At 45.8% G+C, this 27,412-nt stretch overlaps 1 protein-coding gene across 2 annotated transcripts in view; it reads right to left on the bottom strand.

The window, feature by feature from the left end:
* The window catches only part of otud4 (OTU deubiquitinase 4), a 189,761-nt gene that overhangs the window by 20,805 nt on the left and 141,544 nt on the right, over positions 1 to 27,412 (bottom strand). For both annotated transcript variants that reach the window (XM_072496128.1, XM_072496129.1), the window contains 4 exons: positions 22,246 to 22,393; positions 16,763 to 16,916; positions 15,861 to 16,133; positions 12,825 to 12,865 (listed from right to left, as the gene is read on the bottom strand). In XM_072496128.1, the coding sequence (XP_072352229.1) occupies positions 12,825 to 12,865; positions 15,861 to 16,133; positions 16,763 to 16,916; positions 22,246 to 22,393 (616 nt within the window). The remainder of the gene's footprint in view (positions 1 to 12,824; positions 12,866 to 15,860; positions 16,134 to 16,762; positions 16,917 to 22,245; positions 22,394 to 27,412) is intronic.

Genomic DNA, 27,412 nt, shown 5'->3' with positions numbered 1-27,412 from the left:
CCGTGTCAGATTAAGTCTGTGCAAGGTTCCCCAGCTCCTAGCGATCTGAATCCCCAGGTATCGGAAGTTTCTTTCCACTTTCCTTAGAGGCAAGCCTTCTATCTCTCTACTCTGGTCCCCTGGATGTATCACAAATAATTCACTCTTCCCCATGTTTAGCCTATACCCCGAGAAATCCCCGAACCCCCTCAAAATTCGCATAACCTCTATCATCCCCCCCGCTGGGTCCGACACGTATAACAATAGGTCATCCGCGTATAACGAGACTCGGTGTTCTTCTCCCCCTCTAATCACCCCTCTCCATTTCCTGGAGTCTCTCAACGCCATGGCCAGAGGTTCAATTGCCAACGCGAACAACAATGGAGACAGCAGGCATCCCTGTCTTGTTCCCCTATATAGTCGGAAATACTCCGATCTATGTCGACCTGTAACTACGCTTGCCGATGGAGCCCCATAAAGAAGTCTAACCCAGCTAATAAACCCGTTCCCAAACCCAAACCTCCTTAACACTTCCCATAAATACTCCCAACTCCACCCTATCAAATGCCTTCTCTGCGTCCATTGCCGCCACTATCTCTGCCTCCCCCTCCACTGGGGGCATCATTATCACCCCTAATAGTCGTCGCATGTTAACATTCAGTTGTCTCCCTTTTACGAACCCTGTCTGGTCTTCGTGCACCACCCCCGGGACACAGTCCTTTATCCTCGATGCCAGTACCTTTGCCAACAATTTGGCGTCCACGTTCAATAATGAAATGGGTCTATAGGACCCGCACTGCAACGGATCTTTATCCCTCTTCAAAATTAACGATATCGTCGCCTCCGACATCGTCGGGGGTAGAGTCCCCCCTTTCCTGGCCTCACTGAACGTCCTCACCATCAACGGGGCCAACAAGTCCACATATTTTCTGTAGTACTCCACCGGGAACCCGTCTGGTCCTGGGGCCTTCCCTGCTTGCATGCTTCCCAGTCCCTTAATAACCTCGTCCACCCCAATCGGTGCCCCCAGGCCTACCACCCCCCGCTCCTCCACTTTCGGGAACCTCAATTGGTCCAGGAACTGCCGCATCCCCTCCTCTCCCTCTGGGGGTTGAGACCTATACAGTTCCTCATAGAAGGTCTTGAACACCTCATTTATCTTTCCTGCCCTTCGCACCGTGTCTCCCCTTTCGTCTCTAATTCCTCCTATCTCCCTCGCTGCTGCCCTCTTTCGCAATTGATGAGCCAACAGGCGACTAGCCTTTTCCCCATACTCATACCTCCTCCCCTGTGCCTTCCTCCACAGTACCTCCGCCTTTCTGGTGGTCAGAAGGTCAAATTCCGTCTGGAGTCGTCTCCTCTCCCTGTACAATTCCTCCTCCGGGGTCTCTGCAAATTCCCTATCCACCCTTAAAATCTCCCCCAGTAATCTTTCCCTTTCCTTGGCCTCTGTTTTCCTTTTGTGGGCCCCAATGGAGATCAGCTCTCCTCTGACCACCGCTTTTAGTGCTTCCCATACCACTCCCACAGGGACCTCGCCGTCGTCATTGACCTCCAGGTATCTCTCAATACAGGCCCGCACTCTTGCACACACTCCCTCATCCGCCATCAGTCCCACATCTAATCGCCAGAGTGTTCTCTGCTCCCTTTCCTCTCCTAATTCCAGGTCCACCCAATGTGGGGCATGATCCGAAACCGCTATGGCTGAGTACTCAGTTTGTTCCACCCTAGAGATCAACGACCTTCCCAAAACAAAAAAATCTATCCGGGAGTACACTTTATGGACATGGGCGAAGAAGGAAAACTCCCTAGCTCTAGGTCTAAGAAATCGCAATGGATCCACTCCCCCCATTTGGTCCATAAACCCCTTAAGTACCTTGGCCGCTGCCGGCCGTCTTCCGGTCCTTGAGCTGGATCTATCTAGCCCCGGGTCCAGCACCGTATTAAAGTCCCCTCCTAAAATCAAGTTTCCTACCTCCAGGTCTGGTATACGCTCCAGCATCCGTCTCATAAATCCCGCATCGTCCCAGTTTGGGGCATACACATTAACCAACACGGCCTCCATTCCCTCCAGCCTGCCACTCACCATTACATATCTACCTCCGCTATCTGCTACGATGTTCTTTGCTTCAAATGCTACCCGTTTCCCCACCAAAATGGCCACCCCTCTATTCTTTGCGTCCAGTCCTGAGTGGAACACCTGTCCCACCCATCCTTTCCTTAGCCTAACTTGGTCCGCCACCTTTAGGTGCGTCTCTTGGAGCATAACCACGTCTGTCCTTAGTCCTTTCAAATGCGCGAGCACTCGGGCCCTTTTTAATCGGTCCGTTCAGGCCTCTCACGTTCCACGTGATCAGCCTCACTAGGGGGCTACCTGCCCCCCTCCCGTGTCGACTAGCCATTACCTTCTCTAGGCCAGTCCCATATCCCGCCTCCGCGCTCCCGCTCGCTCCCCCAGCGTCGCACACCATCCCCGCCCACTCACTCTTTAGCCATTTCCTTTTGGATTTCCGCAGCAGCAACCCAGTTGTCCCCCCCCCCCCTCCCCCTCCCCCTCCCTCCCCCCCAGATCTCTTTCTAGCAGGATTGCTCCCCCCATATTACTTCCGTAAGTCAGCTGACTTCAACTGACCCCGGCTACTCCTGCTCACTCCTCGACCCCCACGTGTGGGGAACTCCCATCCGCCTTGCGCCTGTCTTCCCGCCTTATTCTTTCTGGCGCGGGAACATCCCTTTACATGACCCGCCTCTTATGGCGCAGCTCCCTTTCCCCTCCCCCTCCCCTTTCCCATTCTCCAACTATGTCCCGTCTTTCCCCTCTCACCGGCGCCCACATTTCCCCAATGTCTCCCCCCTTCCCAATTTACTTCTCAATTAACTTCAACCATAACATTAACAATAACATTTCCTGCAGCATCAGTCCCTCAGTTCCGATCCAATTTATCTTCTTTGATGAAGGTCCATGCTTCCTCCGCCATCTCGAAATAATGGTGTCTCTCCTGATACGTGACCCATAGTCTTGCCGGCTGCAGCATCCCGAACTTCACCTTCCTTTTATGCAACACCTCTTTGGCTCGGTTGAAGCTCGCCCTCCTTCTCGCCACCTCCGCACTCCAATCCTGGTATACCCGTACCACTGCATTCTCCCATCTGCTACTCCGCACCTTTTTAGCCCATCTCAGGACCTCTTCTCTATCCTTAAGGCAGTAAAATCGCACGATTATCGCCCTGGGTGGTTCTCCCGCTTTTGGTCTTCTCGCCGGAATCCGATTTGCCCACTCCACCTCCAAGGGGCCCGTAGGGGCCTCAGCACCCATCAGTGAGCTCAGCATCGTACTTGCGTACGCTCCACAGTCCACTCCTTCCACACCCTCAGGGAGACCCAGTATCCGAAGGTTCTTCCTTCGCGCTCCATTTTCTAGGGCTTTGATCCTTTCAGTACACTTTTTATGAAGTGCCTCGTGCGTCTGTGTCTTAACCGCCAGGCCCAGGATCTCGTCCTCAATATCTGTCACCTTCTGCTCCACCACGCGGAGCTCTGTCTCCTGGGTCTTTAATGTCTCCTTGAGCCCCTCAATTGCCTGTAGCAACGGGGTCAGCACCTCCCTCTTCTTTTTTTTTTTATTAAATATTTTATTGAAAATTTTTGGTCAACCAACACAGTACATTGTGCATCCTTTACACAATATTACAACAACACAAATAACAATGACCTATTTTACAAACAAAAAATGAATAAATAATAAATAACAAAAATGAAAACTAGCCCTAATTGGCAACTGCCTTGTCACAAGTAACACTCTCCAAAAATATAATTTAACAGTCCAATATATAATTATCTGTAGCAACGGCCTATACATACTATACAGTATATATTAACAACCCTGAGAGTCCTTCTGGTTCCTCCCCCCGCCCCCCCCCCCCCCGATCCTGGGCTGCTGCTGCTGCCTTCTTTTTCCCATTCCGTCTATCTTTCTGCGAGGTATTCGACGAACGGTTGCCACCGCCTGGTGAACCCTTGAGCCGACCCCCTTAGGACGAACTTAATCCGCTCTAGCTTTATAAACCCCGCCATGTCATTTATCCAGGTCTCCACCCCCGGGGGCTTGGCTTCTTTCCACATTAACAATATCCTGCGCCGGGCTACTAGGGACGCAAAGGCCAAAACATCGGCCTCTCTCGCCTCCTGCACTCCCGGCTCTTGTGCAACCCCAAATATAGCCAACCCCCAGCTTGGTTCGACCTGGACTCCTACTACTTTTGAAAGCACCTTTGTCACCCCCATCCAAAACCCCTAAAGTGCCGGGCATGACCAAAACATATGGGTATGATTCGCTGGGCTTCTCGAGCACCTCGCACACCTATCCTCCACCCCAAAAAATTTACTGAGCCGTGCTCCAGTCATATGTGCCCTGTGTAATACCTGAAACTGAATCAGGCTTAGCCTGGCACACGAGGACGACGAGTTTACCCTGCTTAGGGCATCAGCCCACAGCCCCTCCTCGATCTCCTCCCCCAGCTCTTCTTCCCATTTCCCTTTTAGTTCATTTACCATAGTCTCCCCTTCGTCCCTCATTTCCCTATATATATCTGACACCTTACCATCCCCCACCCATGTCTTTGAGATCACTCTGTCCTGCACCTCTTGTGGCGGGAGCTGCGGGAATTCCCTCACCTGTTGCCTGGCAAAAGCCCTCAGTTGCATATACCTGAATGCATTCCCTTGGAGCAACCCATATTTCTCGGTCAGCGCTCCCAGACTCGCGAACTTCCCATCCACAAACAGATCTTTCAGTTGCGTTATTCCTGCTCTTTGCCACATTCCATATCCCCCATCCATTCCCCCCGGGGCAAACCTATGATTGTTTCTTATCGGGGACCCCCCCCAAGGCTCCAGTCTTTCCCCTATGCCGTCTCCACTGTCCCCAAATCTTCAGTGTAGCCACCACCACCGGGCTTGTGGTGTAGTTCCTCGGTGAGAACGGCAATGGGGCTGTCACCATAGCCTGTAGGCTAGTCCCCCTACAGGACGCCCTCTCCAATCTCTTCCACGCCGCTCCCTCCTCCTCTCCCATCCACTTACTCACCATTGAAATATTAGCGGCCCAATAATACTCACTTAGGCTCGGTAGTGCCAGCCCCCCCCTATCCCTGCTACGCTGTAAGAATCCCTTCCTCACTCTCGGGGTCTTCCCGGCCCACACAAAACCCATGATGCTCTTTTCAATCCTTTTAAAAAAAGCCTTCGTGATCACCACCGGGAGGCACTGAAACACAAAGAGGAATCTCGGGAGGACCACCATCTTAAGCGCCTGCACCCTCCCTGCCAGTGACAGGGATACCATATCCCATCTCTTGAAATCCTCCTCCATCTGTTCCACCAACCGCGTTAAATTTAACCTATGCAATGCGCCCCAATTCTTAGCTATCTGGATCCCCAGGTAACGAAAGTCCCTTGTTACCTTCCTCAACGGTAGGTCCTCTATTTCTCTACTTTGCTCCCCTGGATGCACCACAAACAACTCACTTTTCCCCATGTTCAATTTATACCCTGAAAAATCCCCAAACTCCCCAAGTATCCGCATTATTTCTGGCATCCCCTCCGCCGGGTCCGCCACGTATAGTAGCAAATCGTCCGCATACAAAGATACCCGGTGTTCTTCTCCTCCCCTAAGTACTCCCCTCCACTTCTTGGAACCCCTCAACGCTATCGCCAGGGGCTCAATCGCCAGTGCAAACAATAATGGGGACAGAGGGCATCCCTGCCTTGTCCCTCTATGGAGCCGAAAATATGCAGATCCCCGTCCATTCGTGACCACGCTCGCCACTGGGGCCCTATACAACAGCTGTACCCATCTAACATACCCCTCTCCAAAACCAAATCTCCTCATCACCTCCCACAAATAATCCCACTCCACTCTATCAAATGCTTTCTCGGCATCCATCGCCACTACTATCTCCGTTTCTCCCTCTGGTGGGGCCATCATCATTACCCCTAACAACCTCCGTATATTCGTGTTCAGCTGTCTCCCCTTCACAAACCCAGTTTGGTCCTCGTGGACCACCCCCGGGACACATTCCTCTATTCTCATTGCCATTACCTTGGCCAGGATCTTGGCATCTACATTTAGGAGGGAAATAGGTCTATAGGACCCGCATTGTAGCGGGTCCTTTTCCTTCTTTAAGAGAAGCGATATCGTTGCTTCAGACATAGTCGGGGGCAGTTGTCCCCTTTCCTTTGCCTCATTAAAGGTCCTCGTCAGTACCGGGGCGAGCAAGTCCACATATTTTCTATAGAATTCGACTGGGAATCCATCCGGTCCCGGGGCCTTTCCCGCCTGCATGCTCCTAATTCCTTTCACCACTTCTTCTACCTCGATCTGTGCTCCCAGTCCCACCCTTTCCTGCTCTTCCACCTTGGGAAATTCCAGCCGATCCAAGAAGCCCATCATTCTCTCCCTCCCATCCGGGGGTTGAGCTTCATATAATTTTTTATAAAATGTCTTGAACACTCCATTCACTCTCTCCGCTCCCCGCTCCATCTCTCCTTCCTCATCCCTCACTCCCCCTATTTCCCTCGCTGCTCCCCTTTTCCTCAATTGGTGGGCCAGCAACCTGCTCGCCTTCTCCCCATATTCGTACTGTACACCCTGTGCCTTCCTCCATTGTGCCTCTGCAGTGCCCGTAGTCAGCAAGTCAAATTCTACATGTAGCCTTTGCCTTTCCCTGTACAGTCCCTCCTCCGGTGCTTCCGCATATTGTCTGTCCATCCTCAAAAGTTCTTGCAGCAACCGCTCCCGTTCCTTACTCTCCTGCTTCCCTTTATGTGCCCTTATTGATATCAGCTCCCCTCTAACCACCGCCTTCAACGCCTCCCAGACCACTCCCGCCTGGACCTCCCCATTATCATTGAGTTCCAAGTACTTTTCAATGCACCCCCTCACCCTTAGACACACCCCCTCATCTGCCATTAGTCCCATGTCCATTCTCCAGGGTGGGCGCCCTCCTGTTTCCTCCCCTATCTCCAAGTCCACCCAGTGTGGAGCGTGATCCGAAATGGCTATAGCCGTATACTCCGTTCCCCTCACCTTCGGGATCAATGCCCTACCCAGCACAAAAAAGTCTATTCGCGAGTAGACTTTATGGACATAGGAGAAAAACGAGAACTCCTTACTCCTAGGTCTGCTAAATCTCCACGGGTCTACACCTCCCATCTGCTCCATAAAATCTTTAAGTACCTTGGCTGCTGCCGGCCTCCTTCCAGTCCTGGACTTCGACCTATCCAGCCCTGGTTCCAACACCGTATTAAAATCTCCCCCCATTATCAGCTTTCCCATCTCTAGGTCCGGAATGCGTCCTAGCATCCGCCTCATAAAATTGGCATCATCCCAGTTCGGGGCATATACGTTTACCAAAACCACCGTCTCCCCCTGTAGTTTGCCACTCACCATCACGTATCTGCCCCCGTTATCCGCCACTATAGTCTTTGCCTCGAACATTACCCGCTTCCCCACTAATATAGCCACCCCCCTGTTTTTCGCATCTAGCCCCGAATGGAACACCTGCCCCACCCATCCTTTGCGTAGCCTAACCTGGTCTATCAGTTTCAGGTGCGTTTCCTGTAACATAACCACATCTGCCTTAAGTTTCTTAAGGTGTGCGAGTACCCGTCCCCTCTTTATCGGCCCGTTCAGCCCTCTCACGTTCCACGTGATCAGCCGAGTTGGGGGGCTTCCTACCCCCCCCCCCCCTTGTCGATTAGCCATCACCTTTTTCCAGCTCCTCACCCGGTTCCCACGCAGCTGTATCTCCCCCAGGCGGTGCCCCCCCCCCGCCCATCCTCTCCCATACCAGCTCCCCCCTCTCCCCAGCAGCAGCAACCCAGTAATTCCCCCCTCCCACCACCCCCGCTAGATCCCCCGCTAGCGTAATTACTCCCCCCATGTTGCTCCCAGAAGTCAGCAAACTCTGGCTGACCTCGGCTTCCCCGTGACCTCGGCTCGCACCGTGCGACGCCCCCTCCTTCCTGCTTCTCTATTCCCGCCATGATTATCATAGCGCGGGAACCAAGCCCGCGCTTCTCCCTTGGCCCCGCCCCAATGGCCAACGCCCCATCTCCTCCACCCCCCATCACCACCTGTGGGAGAGAGAAAAGTTACCACGTCGCAGGATTAGTACATAAAACCCCTCTTTGCCCCCCACATTCGCCCCACCACTTTGTTCGAACGTTCTTTTTAATAACCCGCTCATTCCAGTTTTTCTTCCACAATAAAAGTCCACGCTTCATCCGCCGTCTCAAAGTAGTTGTGCCTCCCTCGATATGTGACCCACAGTCTTGCCGGTTGCAGCATTCCAAATTTTATCTTCTTTTTATGAAGCACCGCCTTGGCCCGATTAAAGCTCGCCCTCCTTCTCGCCACCTCCGCACTCCAGTCTTGATAAACGCGGATCACCGCGTTCTCCCATTTACTGCTCCGAGTTTTCTTCGCCCATCTAAGGACCATTTCTCTATCCTTAAAACGGAGGAATCTCACCACTATGGCTCTGGGAATTTCTCCTGCTCTCGGTCCTCGCGCCATCACTCGGTATGCTCCCTCCACCTCCAACGGACCCGCCGGGGCCTCCGCTCCCATTAACGAGTGCAGCATCGTGCTCACATATGCCCCGACGTCCGCTCCCTCCACACCTTCAGGAAGTCCAAGAATCCTCAGGTTGTTCCTCCTTGCGTTGTTTTCCAGTGCCTCCAACCTTTCCACACATCGTTTCTGATGTGCCTCCTGCGTCTCCGTCTTCACCACCAGGCCCTGTATGTCGTCCTCATTCTCGGCTGCCTTTGCCTTCACGACCCGAAGCTCCCGCTCCTGGGTCTTTTGTTCCTCCTTTAGCCCTTCGATCGCCTGTAGTATCGGGGCCAACAGCTCTTTCTTCATTTCCTTTTTGATCTCTTCCACACAGCATTTCAAGAACTCTTGTTGTTCAGGGCCCCATGTTAAACTGCCACCTTCCGACGCCATCTTGGTTTTTGCTTGCCTTCCTTGCCGCTGTTCTAAAGGATCCACTGCAATCTGGCCACTTTCTCCTCCTTTTTCCATCCGTATCCAGGGGGGATTCCCTTCTGGTGTACCGCACAGTGTTTTTAGCCGTCAAAATTGCCGTTGGGGCTCCTATCAAGAGCCCAAAAGTCCGTTTCACAGGGAGCTGCCGAAACATGCGACTCAGCTGGTCAACGCCGCACCCGGAAGCCACCAGCACCTCCCTCTTCAGCAGCTCCACGCACCATCTCACAAGTTCATCCTGCTCAGGCCCCCATGTCGCCTGCGCTTTCTCCGCCGCCATCTTGTACTTCTCCCTTTCTGACCCTTTGGTCGACGATTCCTCGCGCTGCAGCCGCCGCCGCCAGTTTTTTTCTCCTTCGTTTGGGGGGGGACTCCCTTCTCACACACCCCACACCGGGTTGCGTCGTCGAAAAATTCCCCGTTGGGGCTCTTAAAAGAGCCCGAAGGTCCGTCGGAGCTGGAGCCGCCGAAGCGTGCGGCTAGCTTGGCATCACCGCAACCGGAAGTCCCTTCAGTGGCCTTGATGAGGTCTTTTCACAGTTGTTCCCTCTGCTGCTAGAATTCACCTTTGATACAGGCCCTCAGGTCAGCTTGCAGCTTTAAGCTTGCCCTTCCCCCGCCTGCATGCTGGAAGAGGCCCTGTTTATCCTGCAGTTGCAGCCAAATGTTTTACTGTTTCTGCCGTGTCTGGCAACCCAGAGACATACCCTTCCTGGGGGACACTGTCGGGGGAATATTGCAGCCTTCTTCCCACACCGGGAAATGTCAAACAAATGCCGTGGGGGCCCTGTAAAAGAGCCCAAAAGTCCGTTCCAAGCAGGAGCTGCCGAATATGCGACCTAGCTCTGCATAGCCGCACCCGGCAATCTTGTTAAATGTTGACCTGCAGCCAACCCAGCGAACAGGTCATCGATCAAGGACAGAGGGTATTGTTCCGCACAAAGTACAGGATTAATAATTACTTTGAAGTCACCACAAATCTGTACAGATCAGTCTTTTTTTTAAAATAACTGGTACCACTGGGGTAGCCTATTCACTAAGGTTGACCAACTCCAGGATTCCCGCCTTCAACAATGGTTCCAAATCCGCCTCTACCTTTGGTCGGATTGCATAGGATACCGACCTTAACTCCCTTCTTTCCAACTTCACTGAGATGTCCCTTTTACTTCCCAGCTCACCATTGAAAACAACAGTGTGTTCATTCAGGATTTTGGTAAAGCCTGTTTCTGAATCAGTCATTAGGTTTACTTTGGCCTAATTTAGTCAGATCTTTTCTAACCGGGTTCAACCCATTAGTGCCGCATAATTTCCTTTGACTATGTATAAGGACAAATCTTTGGTCTGTCCGTTTAATTGTACTGTTACATCAACAGCCCTAACAGAACCACTTCTCCAGAGTAGCTTTCAACACAGTTTGAGGGATATGTCAGAGTTTTTCTTTGTAGACAGTCTCTGGCACCAGCTACACTGCTGCCCCAGTGTCCACCTCCGTCTTTATCAGCTGTCCATCCAGCAGTGGAGTGACCGAGTATCTATTTGCAGCCCCAGCAATGACTAGCACATTCAATGACAACTCATCCTCAGACTGTGAAACAAGTCTTTTCTATCAACCTTGTTTTACTACATCAACACTTTTTCTTTTGTTCGATTTGCCAGTTGCTTCATTTAGCTCTTGCCCGAAGCTTGTTTAGTCGTCCAACATGCATGTTCAACGTGGCCCTTTCTTCCACAGTTTCTGTACATGGTATCTTTGCACCAGCAGTCTGCTGCTAATTGCCCGATCTTCGCATACCTATGGCAAGTACGAGTCTGTGTTTGCGTTTCAGCTGACATCTTGTGAAATCTTGTGTTTGAACTCAAATGCTGTGCTTCTTTAGCGGCTGGTTCCACTGGTGCAGCAACTTCCAAGACTTTCTTTAAAGTCAAATTGCTTTTGGTTCACAGGCCAGCAGGACCAATGTCCCAGCCTGTATCAGGTGGGGCTCATCCCAAAAATACATTTCCTTCCTTTTCCAGCATTTGTGTCCCATGACATGGAATCTCTCTTACTCCCATAAGTCCTTTGGTCACATGTTAAATTCACTATCTATTTATCCCTGTGCCAGAGATTAGACCCTGGAGGTCCAGTCCTCTAATTTAGCTTCCAGATCCTAGTACTATCCAAACAAGACCTCTTGCCTACTCTTTCCTCTGTTGTTGATCCCAACATGGACCACATTGACTGGATTCTCCCCCTCCAAGTCCTTTCACATTGGTTTGAGGTATCAATCAACCTGGCACTGGGTAAGCAAATTGTGTGTGACTCTCCATTCTGATTACAATGAAGTAATTCTAGTTAAGTGAATCCCCTACAACTACATTATGCTTCCCTTCCTCCCATTCGTCCTTTTGGACAGCCTTGTGTTCCAAGGTTCCATAGTCCACATTCTGGTTATCCTTCTAATACTTACTTACAGGGACACCAAGTACATTGCGCGTATGGATAGGATCAGTTTCTGTTCTTCCTCATTATCCCATCTGGGTTCCCTTACTCTGCACACTATCAAGAGTGCACTATACCAACACCATTCTGAGCTGTACCGCTCTATGAAGCGTGTCTGAAATCTGGAACAAACTGTCCAGATGCTGCTCCCTTCTCTTAAGTGTCAAAGTGTTTCCAACTTAGTAACTGAAATGGATAGATTTGAGCTGAAGACATCTACTGCTGATGTGTTCACTCAAGACATCACCCTGTTCACAAACTCCCACATATTGCAGTCCAAACACGTAACCTATGCTACCATATTTGAGTCTAAATTTATATTATTTATAATAAATGTCAAGTCTGTTGTAAATTTTTCTTTTTCTACACACTAAGTTGCACTCTGCTACTAAATACCCATTACCTCAACTTGCACAATAGGAGGGGGGAAAAAGTTGCACTTCCTACCCCCTCGGCACCAAATTCCTGCTTCCAATCATTCTGTGTTCTCCGCAACTAGTTGGATTAGGTGCATTTGATATCTTCTTTTAGAGCCACCAAATGGAATGTTTTTTTTATAATTCAATAAGAATTTTTGTATGGTATTTTTGTGCATACATTTATGAATAATTTCTAATTGTTTGAGTGTTTAAAAATGTCAAAATTTGCCTCAGGGCGATCTTGCTCATAGTTCAATGACTAAATGCACAGCATTAATTGAACCCCAGGTGGGATTTATTGAGGGGGGGTGTTGACATATTATAATTAGCTTCACTATTTCCTGATGGAATACAGGGAAGAAATCAGCAGGGTATCCTGCTTCTTATGCTCATACAGTTACCCATTATTTGAAAATGCACACATGCAGACAGGTAATGGCAGGTTTAGGAGACATTCACCATGTTTGAATAGTCTGCTGACACTTAATGTCAGGGAATGCCACTTGCATGGAGGAAGTGCAGGACTGCCAGCACCAGTGGCAGCCTAATAAGAGTTACCATCCTTAGGATGGGAGTAATATGGAGGGGGGCAAGGAGCACAGGAAGTGTGTAGTTCTGAGAAAACATGAAGAAGCACCCTCACATTTATAGAATTGGGTTTAAGTTAATCCTTCACAAACATTTTAATACCATAAAAACAGTAACAATAGCAATTCATTTCATGCAAAATGTGCACGTGCTACAATGGTCACCAAGCTGTTTAAAATGAGAATATAGTTTTAGAAAACCAAGTGCAATAATGTAAATTAATAGAGCAGGCAAGTTTCCTGCTGTTAATGGTCTTTTAAAACACTGAAAAAAAGAGCTACTCCAGGTAAACTGGCTTACCTTAACACCGAGATTGTAGAAAAAGCGTAGGATGCTTTTATCTATTTGAATAAAGGAGACAAGAAAACATCAAAAATCATTATCCTTCCCACAGTTATCACAAATGCAATAATGTAACAATCCTACGGAAGTAACCAGGGAACAGGCTTTTTTTAGATCTGGTGTTGTTTACGGTCAATAAGCCATTTTAAATTAAATATAAAATTGAAACAAAAAACACAAATACTGAACAGGTCAGGGAGCACCAAAGGAGAGATAAACAGAGTTAACATTTCAGGTCAATGACTTCTCATCAGAACTGGTGAATTTCATATTCATATTGAGTGTGCTATTATTAAGTCTGAAACTTGGGTCCTAACTTCAAATAAAGCCATTCACAGAGATAAGAGAGGCAAATTGACTGAGGGAGATTAAGAAATATGAAAATTATGACAGTAGTTAAGCAATGGCAAACATCCAAGGAAATAACTCAGAATTGTCAATAATTATTCCTTCCCTTAAGAAATAAAAGCTCCAATGGAGAGGTGGTACAGCCAAAGCCAACTAGAGAAGTAATAGATTAAAAGAAGTAACAATGGTGCCAAAAATACAAGTAAAGTTAAGGATTAGGAAGGTTTTAAAAATCAGCAAAAGATGACGAAGAAATTGATAAAGAGGATTACGATATGACAGTAAACTGGCGGAAATATAAAAAGATTGTTAAGAGTTTTTACTATATTTTAAAGAAAAAGAGTAGCAAAAGTGAGCATGGGTCCCTTAGATGCAGTGACAGGAGAAATTAGGAAATAGAAAATGGCAGAGATGTTAGATAATTATTTGGGATTTACCATCAAAGTAGGAGAACAGAGAACGTACAATGAATTGTCTGATGGGAGTGAAGATCCGATTGTAGTTCATATTAGTAAAGAAGTAGTACTGGAAAATGAAAGAACTAAAAGCTGACAAATCCCTTGGACCCATTAACCTAGATCCAAGGGTTTTTAAAAGGTGGCTGCAGAGATGGTGGATGATACTTGGCCGCAGTATTATAAAATATAAAAGTTCATTAATTTGATTACTAGGATGAAAGAGCTGTCCTGTGAGGAAAAGTCAAGTATAACGGACATATATTTCCTGGTGTTTAGGAGAATGAAAGATGATCTCATTGAAACATAGAAAATGATTCAAGGGCTCAACAGGGTAGATGCTGAAAGGTTCTTTCCTCTTACTGCAGAGTTTAGAATTAGAGGTGATAGTCCCAGGACAAGGGGTCATCCATTTAGGACTGTGATGAACATTCTATTCTACAGCCAGGTGGTCAAGGACAGAACTGACGCCTAATCTTTACACACTTACAAGCATTTATTTACAGAGACACAGTACTGATAGGCAGCATCGCCAAACCCAACAACCATAGTTTTGGTCAGCCCTTATATAACAGAGCATGAATAAATCCCAGTTCATGCCCATCTCCTGAATACAATTAAACACTCAAAATTAATTAGCAACACGTGAAAAGTTTTCATACATAAGGTAGTGAATTTTTGGAATTATTTAGCCATTTGATAGCTGCTGTATATCTCTCACTGATCACATACTTCTTTAAATCAATTTGAAAATAGTTATAATTTAACAAAAGAAAAATACTTTAAATTGAGAGCTGTACAACCATCGATCTCAGTCAGGGGAAAGTGACCATGTCATTCCATTGACTAAATCTCAAAAGATCAATGCTGTTCAAAGAATAGCAGCAGCAAAGAGAACATTGTGGTGCACTTAAAGGAAAATTGATCAGAAAATAAATGTACTATTTTGTCCTTGCACAAAATATGTCCAGTTTTGGTCTCCTTGCATGATAGGTGACATTGAGGTTTGCAAAGGAAGATCACTAGACTAATTAATAGTAGAAAACATTTTAGTTATGAAGATAGCTTCAAAGAGCTCAAACTCTACACCTAAGCGAAAAAGACTTGGGGAACAACTGATTGAAGTTTATAAAATGCTGAAAGAGTTGACATGTTTGTTCATAAGTCAGGAAGGAAAGGGTTTTACAATTTTTGAGTTGTATTAGGGCAGATCGAGGTTAGTTGTCCGAACTGGCTCTTTCCCCAGAGAATAGTGGACCTTTGGAACAGATTGCCCTGTTGTGCAATGGATGTCAATTCACTGATTTCTCTTAAGCAAGAGCCATACCTATTTCTGCTTGGGGAGGACATCTGGGTCTTTCATGGCCAGAGTGATCTCATGGACTGTTCCCTATCACCCAGATGGGGAGGAAGTTCCCAATTTTAGTTTTACCCATCCCTATATTAGCCTGTGTTTTCAATTGGGTTTATCACCTTCTCCCATGGTTTCTGTTGGAGTGGCGAGTAGATATAATGTGATACACAGTGTCACAATTGTGAAGGCTAGGTGAACCAGGGGTCTTGACCTGTCTGGTTATGTTTGGAATTATATGTAAGGCTCCGAAGAGATAAAGTGATGATTGATGTTCATGCTTCATTAAACAAGCTTACAAAATTAATATTTTCTTCTCGGATTAATAATACCCCATACTGCTAATTAGATCTAACTAGTAGAATAATCCTGAATTCAGGAAAATCCACTGCACCTTGTATAATGTGTTTTCCAGATTAGATTATTCTGTTTTTGAGTAACTGGTTGGTGCAGTAGGGCAACACATGCCTTTCACCTCTGGCACTTAGGTTCAATAAGTTAGACAGAAATTCATTAGCTCTACATGTCTTACATAAAATGAATTTGGAAAGGCAGTGACAAGAGAGAACAATACACGGCTGGGAAAAATTACCACTAATAGAGATGAAAAAAGTGGTAAATGCTGCAAATGTGAAATAAAAACAAATAATATTGAGAATAATTTAAAAGGAGTTGAAAGGGACAATGATTGGTTTGCATCTGACAGTATTTGCTGTTATTTGTATTCCAAAGTACCAATGTTTGTAAACTGCAGCAGTACAGGAAAACAGGGGAATTCCCAGTGATGTTCAAAGTTAAAAAAAAGCTAGCATACTGTTTTTAAAAGTTCATACTATTTACCATTTGGAAGATCAGCTCCGCTTTTGTTGTACGAATACACAGGTGCACTGGTGAGGTACTCTCCCTTTTCATTCACAGCAAACCCAGGATACAACAGATCATCATAAGAACTTGGAATCTGAGGTGGAGGCATTGGTGGGAGGTTAACGCCATGCACAGGAGCACAAAGTGGGGTAATGAATGCAGAGGTCACTTGAGCCTGTGACATTGTTGGACTGGTCATCACTGAAGATGACAGAGATGCAGATGAAATGGCCGTCTGCGGTAAACTCTCTGTGAAACAGAAGAAGCTATCTTCAATATTCTTTCTTAAAAATAAAAGAGTGATGCCATAACATCACAATGAAACTGTGAATTATATTCCTGAATTCTTCAACTTGTTCATTTCAGAAGACAAGTGTTCGTTAATAAGCAACCCAGCATTTGGCTCCCAACTATCTGGTTATAAAAACAAAATCTCTATGGCTTTATTAATTTAAGTAACGATCAGCTTTAGAAATGTACAAAAATATCACCCATTTTGTTACAAGAAATACTAGCATTTTTAAAATCTGTACTTAAGTGGATTAATCCACGGTCATTAAAATCCCATCATTATAAAATGTGTTCCAGGTTTATACATTAAATTCTTAATACACTAGAAATAATTCCAGCCTGCTTGCGGTGTAAAGGGATACAAAACAATTTTCTTAGTACTGATACCTGTACGGTACATCGGAAATGCTCCAAAAATAAATCTTGGAATCTTTTCTGAAGGAGGTGAATTTTCAAAGTTGGATGACCTTTAACAACTAATTAATTCAGTGTTTTAGATGTAATTTGAATTCCTTCTTACATTCTATAATTACCTATAAAAATGACAATTTCAATTTGGAATTACAGGTTATGATTTAACAGTTTACCTGCTGATTGACAAGTGATTGGCTCAGGTGGATGTACTGAAAGCACCGGTGGAGTCATCGATGCTGCTGAGGAAGGAAGTTGTGACATCTTCAGATCTGACTGAAGGACAGGATCCATTTGGGTTGTAGTGTAAGGGGGCATATCCAATGGATTCTTGAAGACAGAAATTCAGATGAAATTGTTTTAACTTTTATATATATATATATATATATATATAATTCATGCAATCTATTCATTTTTACTTTTTTGCTCACAAACTAGTGGTTGTAGTGCATCAGAAATGGTTGAATGGTTGCAAGCATGGTGATATCTTCTGAACTTTACGACCTCTCATAAATACATTAGGAGCCCCTTAGAGGCCAATAATTTTACTCAGTCAAAAGCTGAATGGATGATGTAACAAAATTCACATTTTGAAATGTTTACTGGAACAAGCAGACTAAAAGCACTAATGATTCGTAGCTCCCAAGGATCTACTTCTGTTCTTCTTCTTTCTCAGTCTGAGGGAGACAGTGGTGTAGTCATATTTCATAGAATTTCATAGAATTTACAGTGCAGAAGGAGGCCATTCGGCCCATCGAGTCTGCACCGGCTCTTGGAAAAAGCACCCTACCCAATCCCACACCACCCTATCCCCATAACCCAGTAACCCCACTCAACCAACGCTAAGGGCAATTTTGGACACTAAGGGCAATTTAGCATGGCCAATCCACCTAACCTGCACATCTTTGGACTGTGGGAGGAAACCGGAGCACCCGGAGGAAACCCACGCACACACGGGGAGAACGTGCAGACTCCGCACAGACAGTGACCCAGCCGGGAATCGAACCTGGGACCCTGGAGCTGTGAAGCAATTGCGCTAACCGCTATGCTACCGTCGCTGGACTAGTAATCCAGAGTCCCAGGGAAATGCTCTGGGGCCTGGGTTCGAATCACGGGCAGATGGTGGAATTTGAATTCAATAAAAATCTGGAATTAAAAGTCTAATGATAACCATGAAACCATTGTCAATTATAGTAAAAACCCATCTGGTTCACTAACGTCCTTAAGGGAAGGAAACTTATCATTCTTACCTGGTCTGGCCTACATGTGACTCCAGACCCACAGCAATGTGGTTGACTCTTACATTCCCCGAGGGATCGGCAATAAATGCTGGCCCAGCCAGCGATTCTCACATCGCATGAACAATTAAAGGGAAAAAAACTCCTAAACCCAAAACTGTATTGAATGGTGAGAGCATTACTGGAGATCCTCTTTCTCACTAGGCAATTTATTCCTTTAAGAAAGCTGTGTGAAGTGCACTCACTAAATACTTTGAATGGTCGTTGTATGGCAGCATACACACACTACACTCCGCACATACACCATCCCAGCCAACAAGATGGCAGTGAGGAGTGGCGCCCCGTTATACGGACGCCGAGCTCAAGACCCTGCTAGGCGCCAGGGAGGAGAGACGGGTGACCCTGTACCCCAGCCTGGGAAGGAGGCTGCCCAGCCGCCACCACTCGGAATGCAATGGCGGCGAAACCCGCTGCCCGGGTATCCTGATGGGACTGGTCCTTATTGAAATGGATGTATTGTGCTGACTGGGCATAGAGGGCCGCCGAGCCGACGCTGATGCACCTGTGCACCAAGCCCGGAGATTCCAGACAAGACCCCACTTGGCACCTGGAAAGACCCCGTGACATAAAATTTCATGGTGACCGTCACCTTGACAGCCACGGGCTACACGGTGGCCCGGGTTGGCACCGCGGCCCCGGCCCCCGCATGACCCCCAATGGCCCCACCAGTACCGTAGGGGCCTCAAGTCCTGCCGCCTGTCCCTGCTGTGAGCGGTACCGTCAGCCTGGCAGCCCACGGTCGCCCCTCTCCGTGTCCTACCTCCTCCCTCTCCCTCATCAGCCACAGTTACCAGATTTTTAAAAGCACAAGCGAACATCGCCGTCGGTAATTCCGGTATGAAACTGCGCCCACCACAATTTGTCAAAACCGATTCTCGACCCAATTTCCCGATTCCGCCGTCAGCTGACAAAGAATTCCACCCATTTGTCTTCCTAATCGCCTTGCTGCACCTACATGCTAACTTTTAGTGACTCATGAAGAAGGACGCCCAGGTCCCTTTGGAGAACCACACTTCCCAACTTCTCACAATTTAAGAAATATTCTGCCTTTCTGTTTTTTCTATTCAAATGAATAATTTCACTTATTCAGATTGTATTCTATGTTTGAGTCCATTCACTGAGACTGTCCTGCTGAAGCCTCCTTGCAACCTCCTCACAACTTACATTCCCATCCAGTTTGGTAACTTCAGTAATTTTGTCAATACTGCAATTGGCCTCCATGTCCTAATCATTTATATATCTTTTCAATACCCCACATGTAACAGCCTGTCATCCGGAGAATGATCATTTTTGTTCCAATCACTGCCTTCTGTCCATTAACCGTCCACAGTCCACATTAGTACATTTCTCCCAATCCTATGAGTTCTAATTTTATTTACTAATCTCCTGTGTAGATCCTTATCAAAAGCCTTCTGAAAATCCAGATCCACCACATCCACTGGTTTTCTTTATCAATTCGAAATACAAGTAATGTCCTCGGAAAATTACAACAAGTTGGTCCATCAGGAGTTCCCTTTCATAAATCCATGTCGACTCCGCTCCATTTTACCATTCATTTCTAAATGTCCAAATATTACATATTACAATATTAATGGATTGCAACTGTTCCCTATTTGGGTGGCATGTTGGTTAGCACTGCTGCCTCACAGCGCCAGGAACCCAGGTTTGATTCCAGTCTTTAGTGATTGTATGTGCGGAGTCTGCACGTTCTCCCAGTATCTGCGTGGGTTTCCTCTGGGTGCTCCGGTTTCCTCCCACAGTCCAAAGATGAGCTGTTTAGGTGGACTGGCCATGATCAATGCCTGGGATTACAGGGATGGAGCGCGGGACTGGGCCTAGGTAGAGTGCTCTTTTGGAGGATCGGCGCAGTGTCAATGGGCCAAATTACTTCCTTCTGCGCTGTAGATTCTAGATACTACTGACTGGGGGTTGTCTTTGCTATGTTCCAGTCCATGGGAACCTTTCCAGAATCTACAGAATTCTGAAAGACAACCACTAATGCAGCCACTATCTCTCTAGCCACCCCCATCAACACTCTGGGATGAAGCCTACTTGGTCCAGGGGATTTGTCAACTTCAATGCAGTTAAGTTTTCAGGTACTTCCTCTTTAGTAGTACTAATTTCTTTTAGTTCCTCAGTTTCACCAGTCCCTTTGTCGCCTAGTATTTTGGGGAGATCTACAGAATCCCTACAGTGCAGAAAAGACCATCGAGTTTGCACCAACCCTACCAAGAGCACCCTACCTAGGCCACTCCCTGTCATGACAGGCAGACGTGCACATAATGAGATACAAACAGGCAGCAAATGAATACAGAGAACAGGACATAACCAATCAGCATGCAGAACACTTGGGGGTGGTTTCCCACAATAAAAGGCACGAGGTATTCACACTCCGTCTCTTTCCACTGGTGACATCTATAGTATGAGTCAGGGTGTACATATCATCTAACTCTTACAGCACGTGGCTAAGAGCTAGTCTGCTTCAGTCAGACAGATTAATCACACTAGGTTAGCAGAGTTAAACTCAGAGAATTGAGCTAACTGTGTGACAGGTTCAATAAATCATATTGAACTAACTTCAAGGTGTGGAGTATCTCTCAGGTAAAGCTGCATCCAGTTGCAGCTCGTGTTATCTTACGTGCTTAACACAACACTCCCCCGCCCTATTCCTGTAACCCCACCTAACCTGCACATCTTTGGGCACTGTATTTTCTTCTGTGAAGACAGACACAAGATAACTGTTTACTTTCACTGCCATTTTCTTGTTCTCCACTATAAATTCTCCTGTCCCCACCTGTAATGTACCCACATTTATCCGGGCTAATATTTTCACATATCTAAAGAAGATTTCACCATCTGCCTATATGTTCACTAGCATACATTCATATTTTCTTTTTCCTTTCTTGGTTCATCACACTGGGTTCGAAATTGCTCCCAATCATCAGGCTTACCACTTTTCTGGAATTCTTCTGAGCCACTTCCTCTGGTCTAATTCAATCTTAAACAAGGCTGATTTACCTTTCTCTTTGGCTTTTGTGCCTTAGCGGAATGACTATCCCTGTAGACTGTGAAGTATTTCTTTAATTACTAGCCATGATCAAGAAATTGAACCATAGGGAAGTGAGCAATTGTTCAGGCAGTTTTAGTCAGAGCAGCTTTTGAGGAAAGCCAGAGGCTAGTACAGAGGAGGGGAGGGGAGGGGCGGGGGGGGGGGGGGGGGGGGGGGTAGTTTAGCTTAGAGTTAATAAAGGTGGGACCTGTAAGAGAGGGAGACGGCTTTCGCACTATGTTTATAGTTTCATGTACATTGTTTATTGTGTTGTTGTTATAATACCAAAAAGTACCTCAATAAAATGTTTATTAAAAAAAAAAGATTTTGTGATTCACAGTGGTCACTAACATCTGGGTGGTTTGCTGAGAAATCCACGGGATCTGCCTTGGTCGCATTTGCCATTTAATGCGCAGTGTGGTGTGTTCAGCCTCAGTTTGCCTGCCAATTCACATTTATGTTAATTCTGAATGTTAATCAGGTATAAAGATAAGTGAAATTTGAACAGCAAGACAGAGGAATGGGTGGGACTAACCATAGGTCCCTTAGTAGTGATTGGACAACGTAGTATTGACAGTGATTTGGTAATATAATCACATGTACTCACTTGGAACATAATGAAGTAATCTAGTCTTCTAGAGATAATTACGATGAGACACAGAGCATCACTGTGTAACTTCATGTTTGGTGAAAATTAAAAATATCACTATCTGAATAATAGTATTAAACTGATGGTTTTGTAGTTTTTCAGGGAACCAGTGTTCCATCTTGGATGGGTATGAGTTCTCTTGCATATGCCTGAATGAATAAACCAGTTTAAACAAAGGAGCTCGCAGTCTCATTTGATCTTTGCAGAATCGAAGTAGATCCTTATCTCCTTATTTTTCTGACTTTGCGTACTAGATTTTGTCTTGTCTGTTTAAAACCTTGGAATTTTGTGGCTTTATTCTCTGAGTGGGTAACCAGGATTTCACCACTGTCTACTTTAAACAAAATGATACTGGTCCCTAACCGGATTGTAATATTACATACTGATTTTGCAGTGGTGCTATTGAGTTATTAGTACCAATACATGTAGAAAAACAATGTTTCAATGATTCACCAATATACTTCTGAGCAACTGCTGTTTCAAGCTGCTACTATGCAATAGCAACATGAGTGGTATTCACCACTAATAAGATGCTGTCGTCAAGCCTTGGAAGGACAGAATCTGTCATTATGCTGTTTTCTCTGCTTATGATTCAATTGTCCATAATCTAGACATGCTGAAATCCCAGTGATGCAAAATGAAATAAAGCAGCATCATACTCACTTGAGGTGTAGAAAGGGATTGCTCGACCCCCAGATGCATTTTAGGTGGTGTTTGAACTTCAATAATCTCTGGTTCAGCCTTCACTGAAGGAGTGAGGTGTTTACATTCCACATTTGTGCAGTCAGATTCCAAGCTTCGGTCATATTTTCTATAAATGACATACAGTTAAAGCAATACCTCAAAGAAAAATCATTATTTAGCATAGTCAGACTTGGTTTTTTCAGAACACAGGAACAAAATAATCAAGAAAACAGCTTAGCAGCAGGCAAAAAGAAAAACATATCAGGCAGAACTGTGTCAAAGCACAAACACAATACAGTACTCTCAGCAGACACAGCAACAAGTAACTAACAAACTGCTCAATTGAAATTGAATCAATTGAATACAATTATTCAGGGAAAGCTCAACAAATTGTAGCGACATTTTAAAAGACTGAACTTAAAAATCTGTAACTGGCTTCAACTCATACAAAGTATTCTTATTATATGCAGTCCTTATTTACTCAGAAGCTCAAGGACAAATGATTTACACTATTACATTCAAAAAAGTAGAATAGAAAATCAACAACAAAGTGCATTTATATGGTACATTAACACAGTTAAGCACCCTGTAGAATCTTCATAGGAGCATTATCAAACAAAATTTGACACCAAGCCATATAAGAAGAAATTAGGGCAGATGGTCAAAGTTTGGATTTCAGAGCATCTCAAAGGACGAGTTCAAGTTGGAGACAACAGAGGTCTTGAGGAGAATAGATATTCTAGAACTAGGAACAAAGGTAGCTGAAACAAGGGCACCAATATGAAGTGATTCAAATCACAGACCAAGACACCAGAATTGGGAGAGCTGGACACCTCGGAGAAGATGTGGTAGGAAGGCTGCAGAAGGGGTGAGGTAATGAATAGGTTTATGGATTTTAAAATCAAGGTGTTGCCTGACCAGAAACCAAAATAAGTCATTAAGCACAAGAGTGATGGGTGAGTAGGAATTAACACAAGCTGGATAGGAGCAGCAGAGTTTGGGATAAGCTGAAGTTTATGGAGGTTGGAAATTCCAGGACAGTCAACAGCATTTACGATCACAAAAACATGGATGAGGATTTCAGTCACAGATGAGCTGAAGTCGGAGCTGAGACGAACTATGTTAGGAAAGTGGTATTAGGCAATCTTGGGATTGAAGCAGATATGGGGTCAGAAGCTCACCTCAGAGTCAAATACGACACCAAGGTTGTGAATGGGCATATTCAGCCTCAGTGGCCTGGAGAGCGCAGGAGTCACCGGTTAAGGGACAGAGTTGGTGTCAAGGTACAAATACTTAATTTCAGCTTCTCCACGACTGCTTGTGACACCATTAGCAGGACAAATCAGAGGGAGTGGTTAATTGAGAGAGGTGGCAATATGGTAGCGATGGATGTTGTCTCTGTACACGTGGAATAGAGGAGGCGGTGGCGTAGTGGTACTGTCACTAGACTAGTGATCCAGACACCCAGACTAATGCGCTGGAGAACCTGTTTCGAATCCTGCCACATCAGATAGTGAAATTTGAATTCAATAAAAATATAGAATTAAAAGTCTAATGATGACCATGAAATCATCGTCAATTGTTGTAAAAACCCATCTGGTTCGCTAATATCCTTCAGGGAAGGAAATCTGCCATCCTTACCTGGTCTGGCCTACATGTGACTCCAGATCCATTGTAATGTGGCTGACTCTTAAAATGCCATTTAGTTCGAGGGCAATTAGGGACAAGCAACAACTGCTGACCTTGCCCGCGATGCCCACATCCCATGAACGATTTTTAAAAAAAAAGTACATTGTGTTTCTGGGTGATGGCGCCAAGAAACAGTATGCTGATGAGAAACAGGGGGGGACCCAGGATAGACTTTTAGAGACTCCAGAGGTAACAGTGCAAGAGCAGGGAGAGAAGTGACTGCAGGTGACTTTCAGGCCACAACCTGGATAGATATACATGGAATCAGGTGAGGGACGTTGTGTGGTAAGCGGTTAGTGTAAATAGATTAAACAGGTAGACGGTGGGTCTCTTATACAAGATAAGCTCGGAGAAGGCAAGAGACCAGATGAAGGATAAACTAGAGAAAGGGCAAAGCAGAGGGGATCCTGAGGAACTTCTGTCCCATTGGGCTAGGGAAGAGAGGCAAGTTGATGGCCCAGCTGATCTGATGATCTTAATCTTATTGGCAAAGAATCTACCCGAATATGGAAAATTGACCAGGTATGTCCTGTCCGAAAAAAGCAGGACAAATCCAACCGGGTCAATTACCGTTCCAGTTTACTCCCAAACATAAGCCTAGTGATGGAAGATGTCATCAATAGTGCTATCAAGCATTTACATAACAATAACCTGCTCACTGGTGCTCAGTTTGGGTTCCACCCAGTTCCTGACCTCAATACAGCCTTGGTTAAAACATGGACAAAAGAGCTGAACTTGAGATGAGGCACTCGGCATTAAGGCAATTTTGGACATAGTGTGCAACAAGAAACTGTAGCAAAACTGGAGTTGATGGGAATCAGGGGGAAAACTCTCCACTGGTTGGAGTCATGCCTAACACAAAAGGAAGATGGCAGTAGATTTTGGAGGTCAACATCTCAGTCCCAAGAGTTCCTCAGGGTAGTCATCGGTATCTTAGGCTCAACCACCTTCATCTGCTTCATCAATGACCTCCCTGCCATCGTAAGATCAGCAGTGGGGATATTCGCTGATGGTTGCACACTGTTCAGTGCTGTTCGTGACACCAGATACTGCACCTATCAAGCAGGAAACGGAAGGGAGGGAGGAACTCGAGAAAATTATAATCACCAGAGAAGTGGTACCGGGTAAATTGTTGGAGCTGCGGGCTGAAAGATGCCCGGGTCCTGATGGAGTTTACCCTCCAGTTTAAAAAAAGTGGCTAGTGAGATAGTTGATGCATGCATTTTCATTTTACAAAACTCCCAAGGTGGCAAATGTAACTCCATTATTCAAAAAGGGAAGGAGACACACAGCAGGAAACTACAGGGCAGTTAGCTTAACATCTGTCATAGGGAAAATGCTAAAAGCCATTATTAAAGAAGCGCAGAGCATTTGGATTAGTTTACAGTAATCAGGCAGAGTCAACAGAGTTTTGTGAAAGGGAAATTATGTTTAACCAAATTATTGGAGCTCTTTGAGGAATTGACATGTACTGTGGATAACCGGTGAATTGCTGTACTTCGATTTCCAGAAAGCACATGCTAAAGTGCCACATCAGAGGTTATTTTAGAAAATAAAGGCCCATGGTGTAGGGGGTAATATATTGGCATGGAAAGAAGATTGGCTAGCTAACAGGAAACAAAGAGTAGACATAAATGGGTCTTTTTCAGGTTGGCAAGATTTACTGAGTGGTGTTCTACAGGGATCAGCGTTAGGACCTCAAATGTTTACAATTTGTATAAAACAGACAAAGAAAAGCTGGTTCCAATACACATGCAGTGTCTGCATGAGTTTCTTCCGAGTACTCCGGTTTCCTCCCACAGTCCATCGATGTGCAGGTTAAGTGGATTGGCCATAATCTATGTGTGGAGTTACAGGAATAGGGCAGGGGAGTGCGCCTAGGTAGAGAGCACGGCACTTTTGGAGGGTCGGTACAGACTTAATGGGCCGAATGGCGTCCTTCTGCACTGTACGGATTCTATGGATTCCAGTGCAATACTGAGGAAAAACTGCACTTAGAGGCATCTTAGATGTTAGAGGCATCATCCTGGATGAGATGTTAAACCAAAGCCCCAGCTACTTGCTCAGGTGGATACATAGAAAATAGAAGGAGTAGACCATTATGCCCTTTGAGCCTGCTCTGCCTTTCACAATAATCATGGCTGATCATCAAATTCAATACCCTGATCCCGCTTTCCCCCCCATATCTCTTGATTCCGTTAGCCCCTAAGAGCTATATCTAATTCCTTCTTGGAATCAAACAACATTTTGGCGTCAACTACTTTCTGTGGTCGCGAATTCCACAGATTCACCACTCTCTGGATGAAGAAATTTCTCCTCACCTCAGTCCTACAAGGGTTACCCCTTAACCTCAAACTATGACTCCTAGTTCTGGACTCACCCACCATTGGGAACATTCTTTCTGAATTTACCCTGTCCAATCCTGTTATAATTTTATACGTTTCTAAGAGATCCCCTCTCACTCTTCTAAACTCCAATGAATATAAACCTAACCGACTTGGTCTCTCCTCAGATGACAGTCCCGCCATCTCGGGAATCAACCTGGTAATCTTTTGCTGCACCCCCTCCAGTGCAAGAACATCCTTCCTCAGATAAGGACACCAAAACTGCACACAATACTCCAGGTGCAGCCTCACCAAAGCCCAAAATAATTGCAGTAAAGCAGCTCTATTCCTATACTCAAATCTTGTCAGTATGAAGTCCAGCATACCATTTAATTTGAAAAAGTTTCCGATGGCACTATTTTGAAGATGTTAGCCCAGTTATCCTGACCAAATCTTTCCTTCTATCAACCTTACAAAAAACAAATGATCTAGTCATTGTAGATGGCTGTTTGTGAGAGTATGCTGTGCGCATGTTGGCTGTCATGTTCCCTGCATTACAATAGCAACTGCGCTTCAAAAGGTACTCCATAGGCTGTAAAGTGCTTTGAGATGGCCACTGGTTGGGAGAAGCACCATATACATGTCATTCTTTCCTTTTTCATTAGCTGATTGTATAACGACTAGCAGGCACAGTTGGGAGGTCTTGGGCAAAAGATACAGAAGCATTTTTTAGCAGTGAGTGGTGATGAGCTGAAACTTGCTGGCAGTCAGGGTGGTGGAAGATGATGCAATGAATTATTTCAATAGGAAATTGAACAGGGACTCTAAAGTAATCAACCTGCAGAGCAGAGCAAAACAATAGAACAGAAGAATAGGGCTGCATCAACCTCTCTACAGAGAGCGAACACAGACCCGATGTGCTGAATGACTTCCGTCTGTGCTTTTATGACAGTGGTCTAGATTTTACGAGGTATTGTGCTCCCCACACACACCCGGCTAAAAGGTCGAGGGTAGTGTGGGGTGGGTGGCATGCTCACAACAGCTGTCCCACAGCATTTAACGCCAGAAGCAGCATTAATTGCTTTAAAGCAAGACTTCCGCCTTTCTCGAAGCGAGGTCCCACCTTCGGGAGA

This window comes from Scyliorhinus torazame, chromosome 3, assembly GCF_047496885.1.
Source record: "Scyliorhinus torazame isolate Kashiwa2021f chromosome 3, sScyTor2.1, whole genome shotgun sequence".
Classification (NCBI taxonomy): domain Eukaryota; kingdom Metazoa; phylum Chordata; class Chondrichthyes; order Carcharhiniformes; family Scyliorhinidae; genus Scyliorhinus; species Scyliorhinus torazame.
Note: the sequence above shows the minus strand (reverse complement) of the source record. Positions and strands in the feature narration are given on the sequence as shown.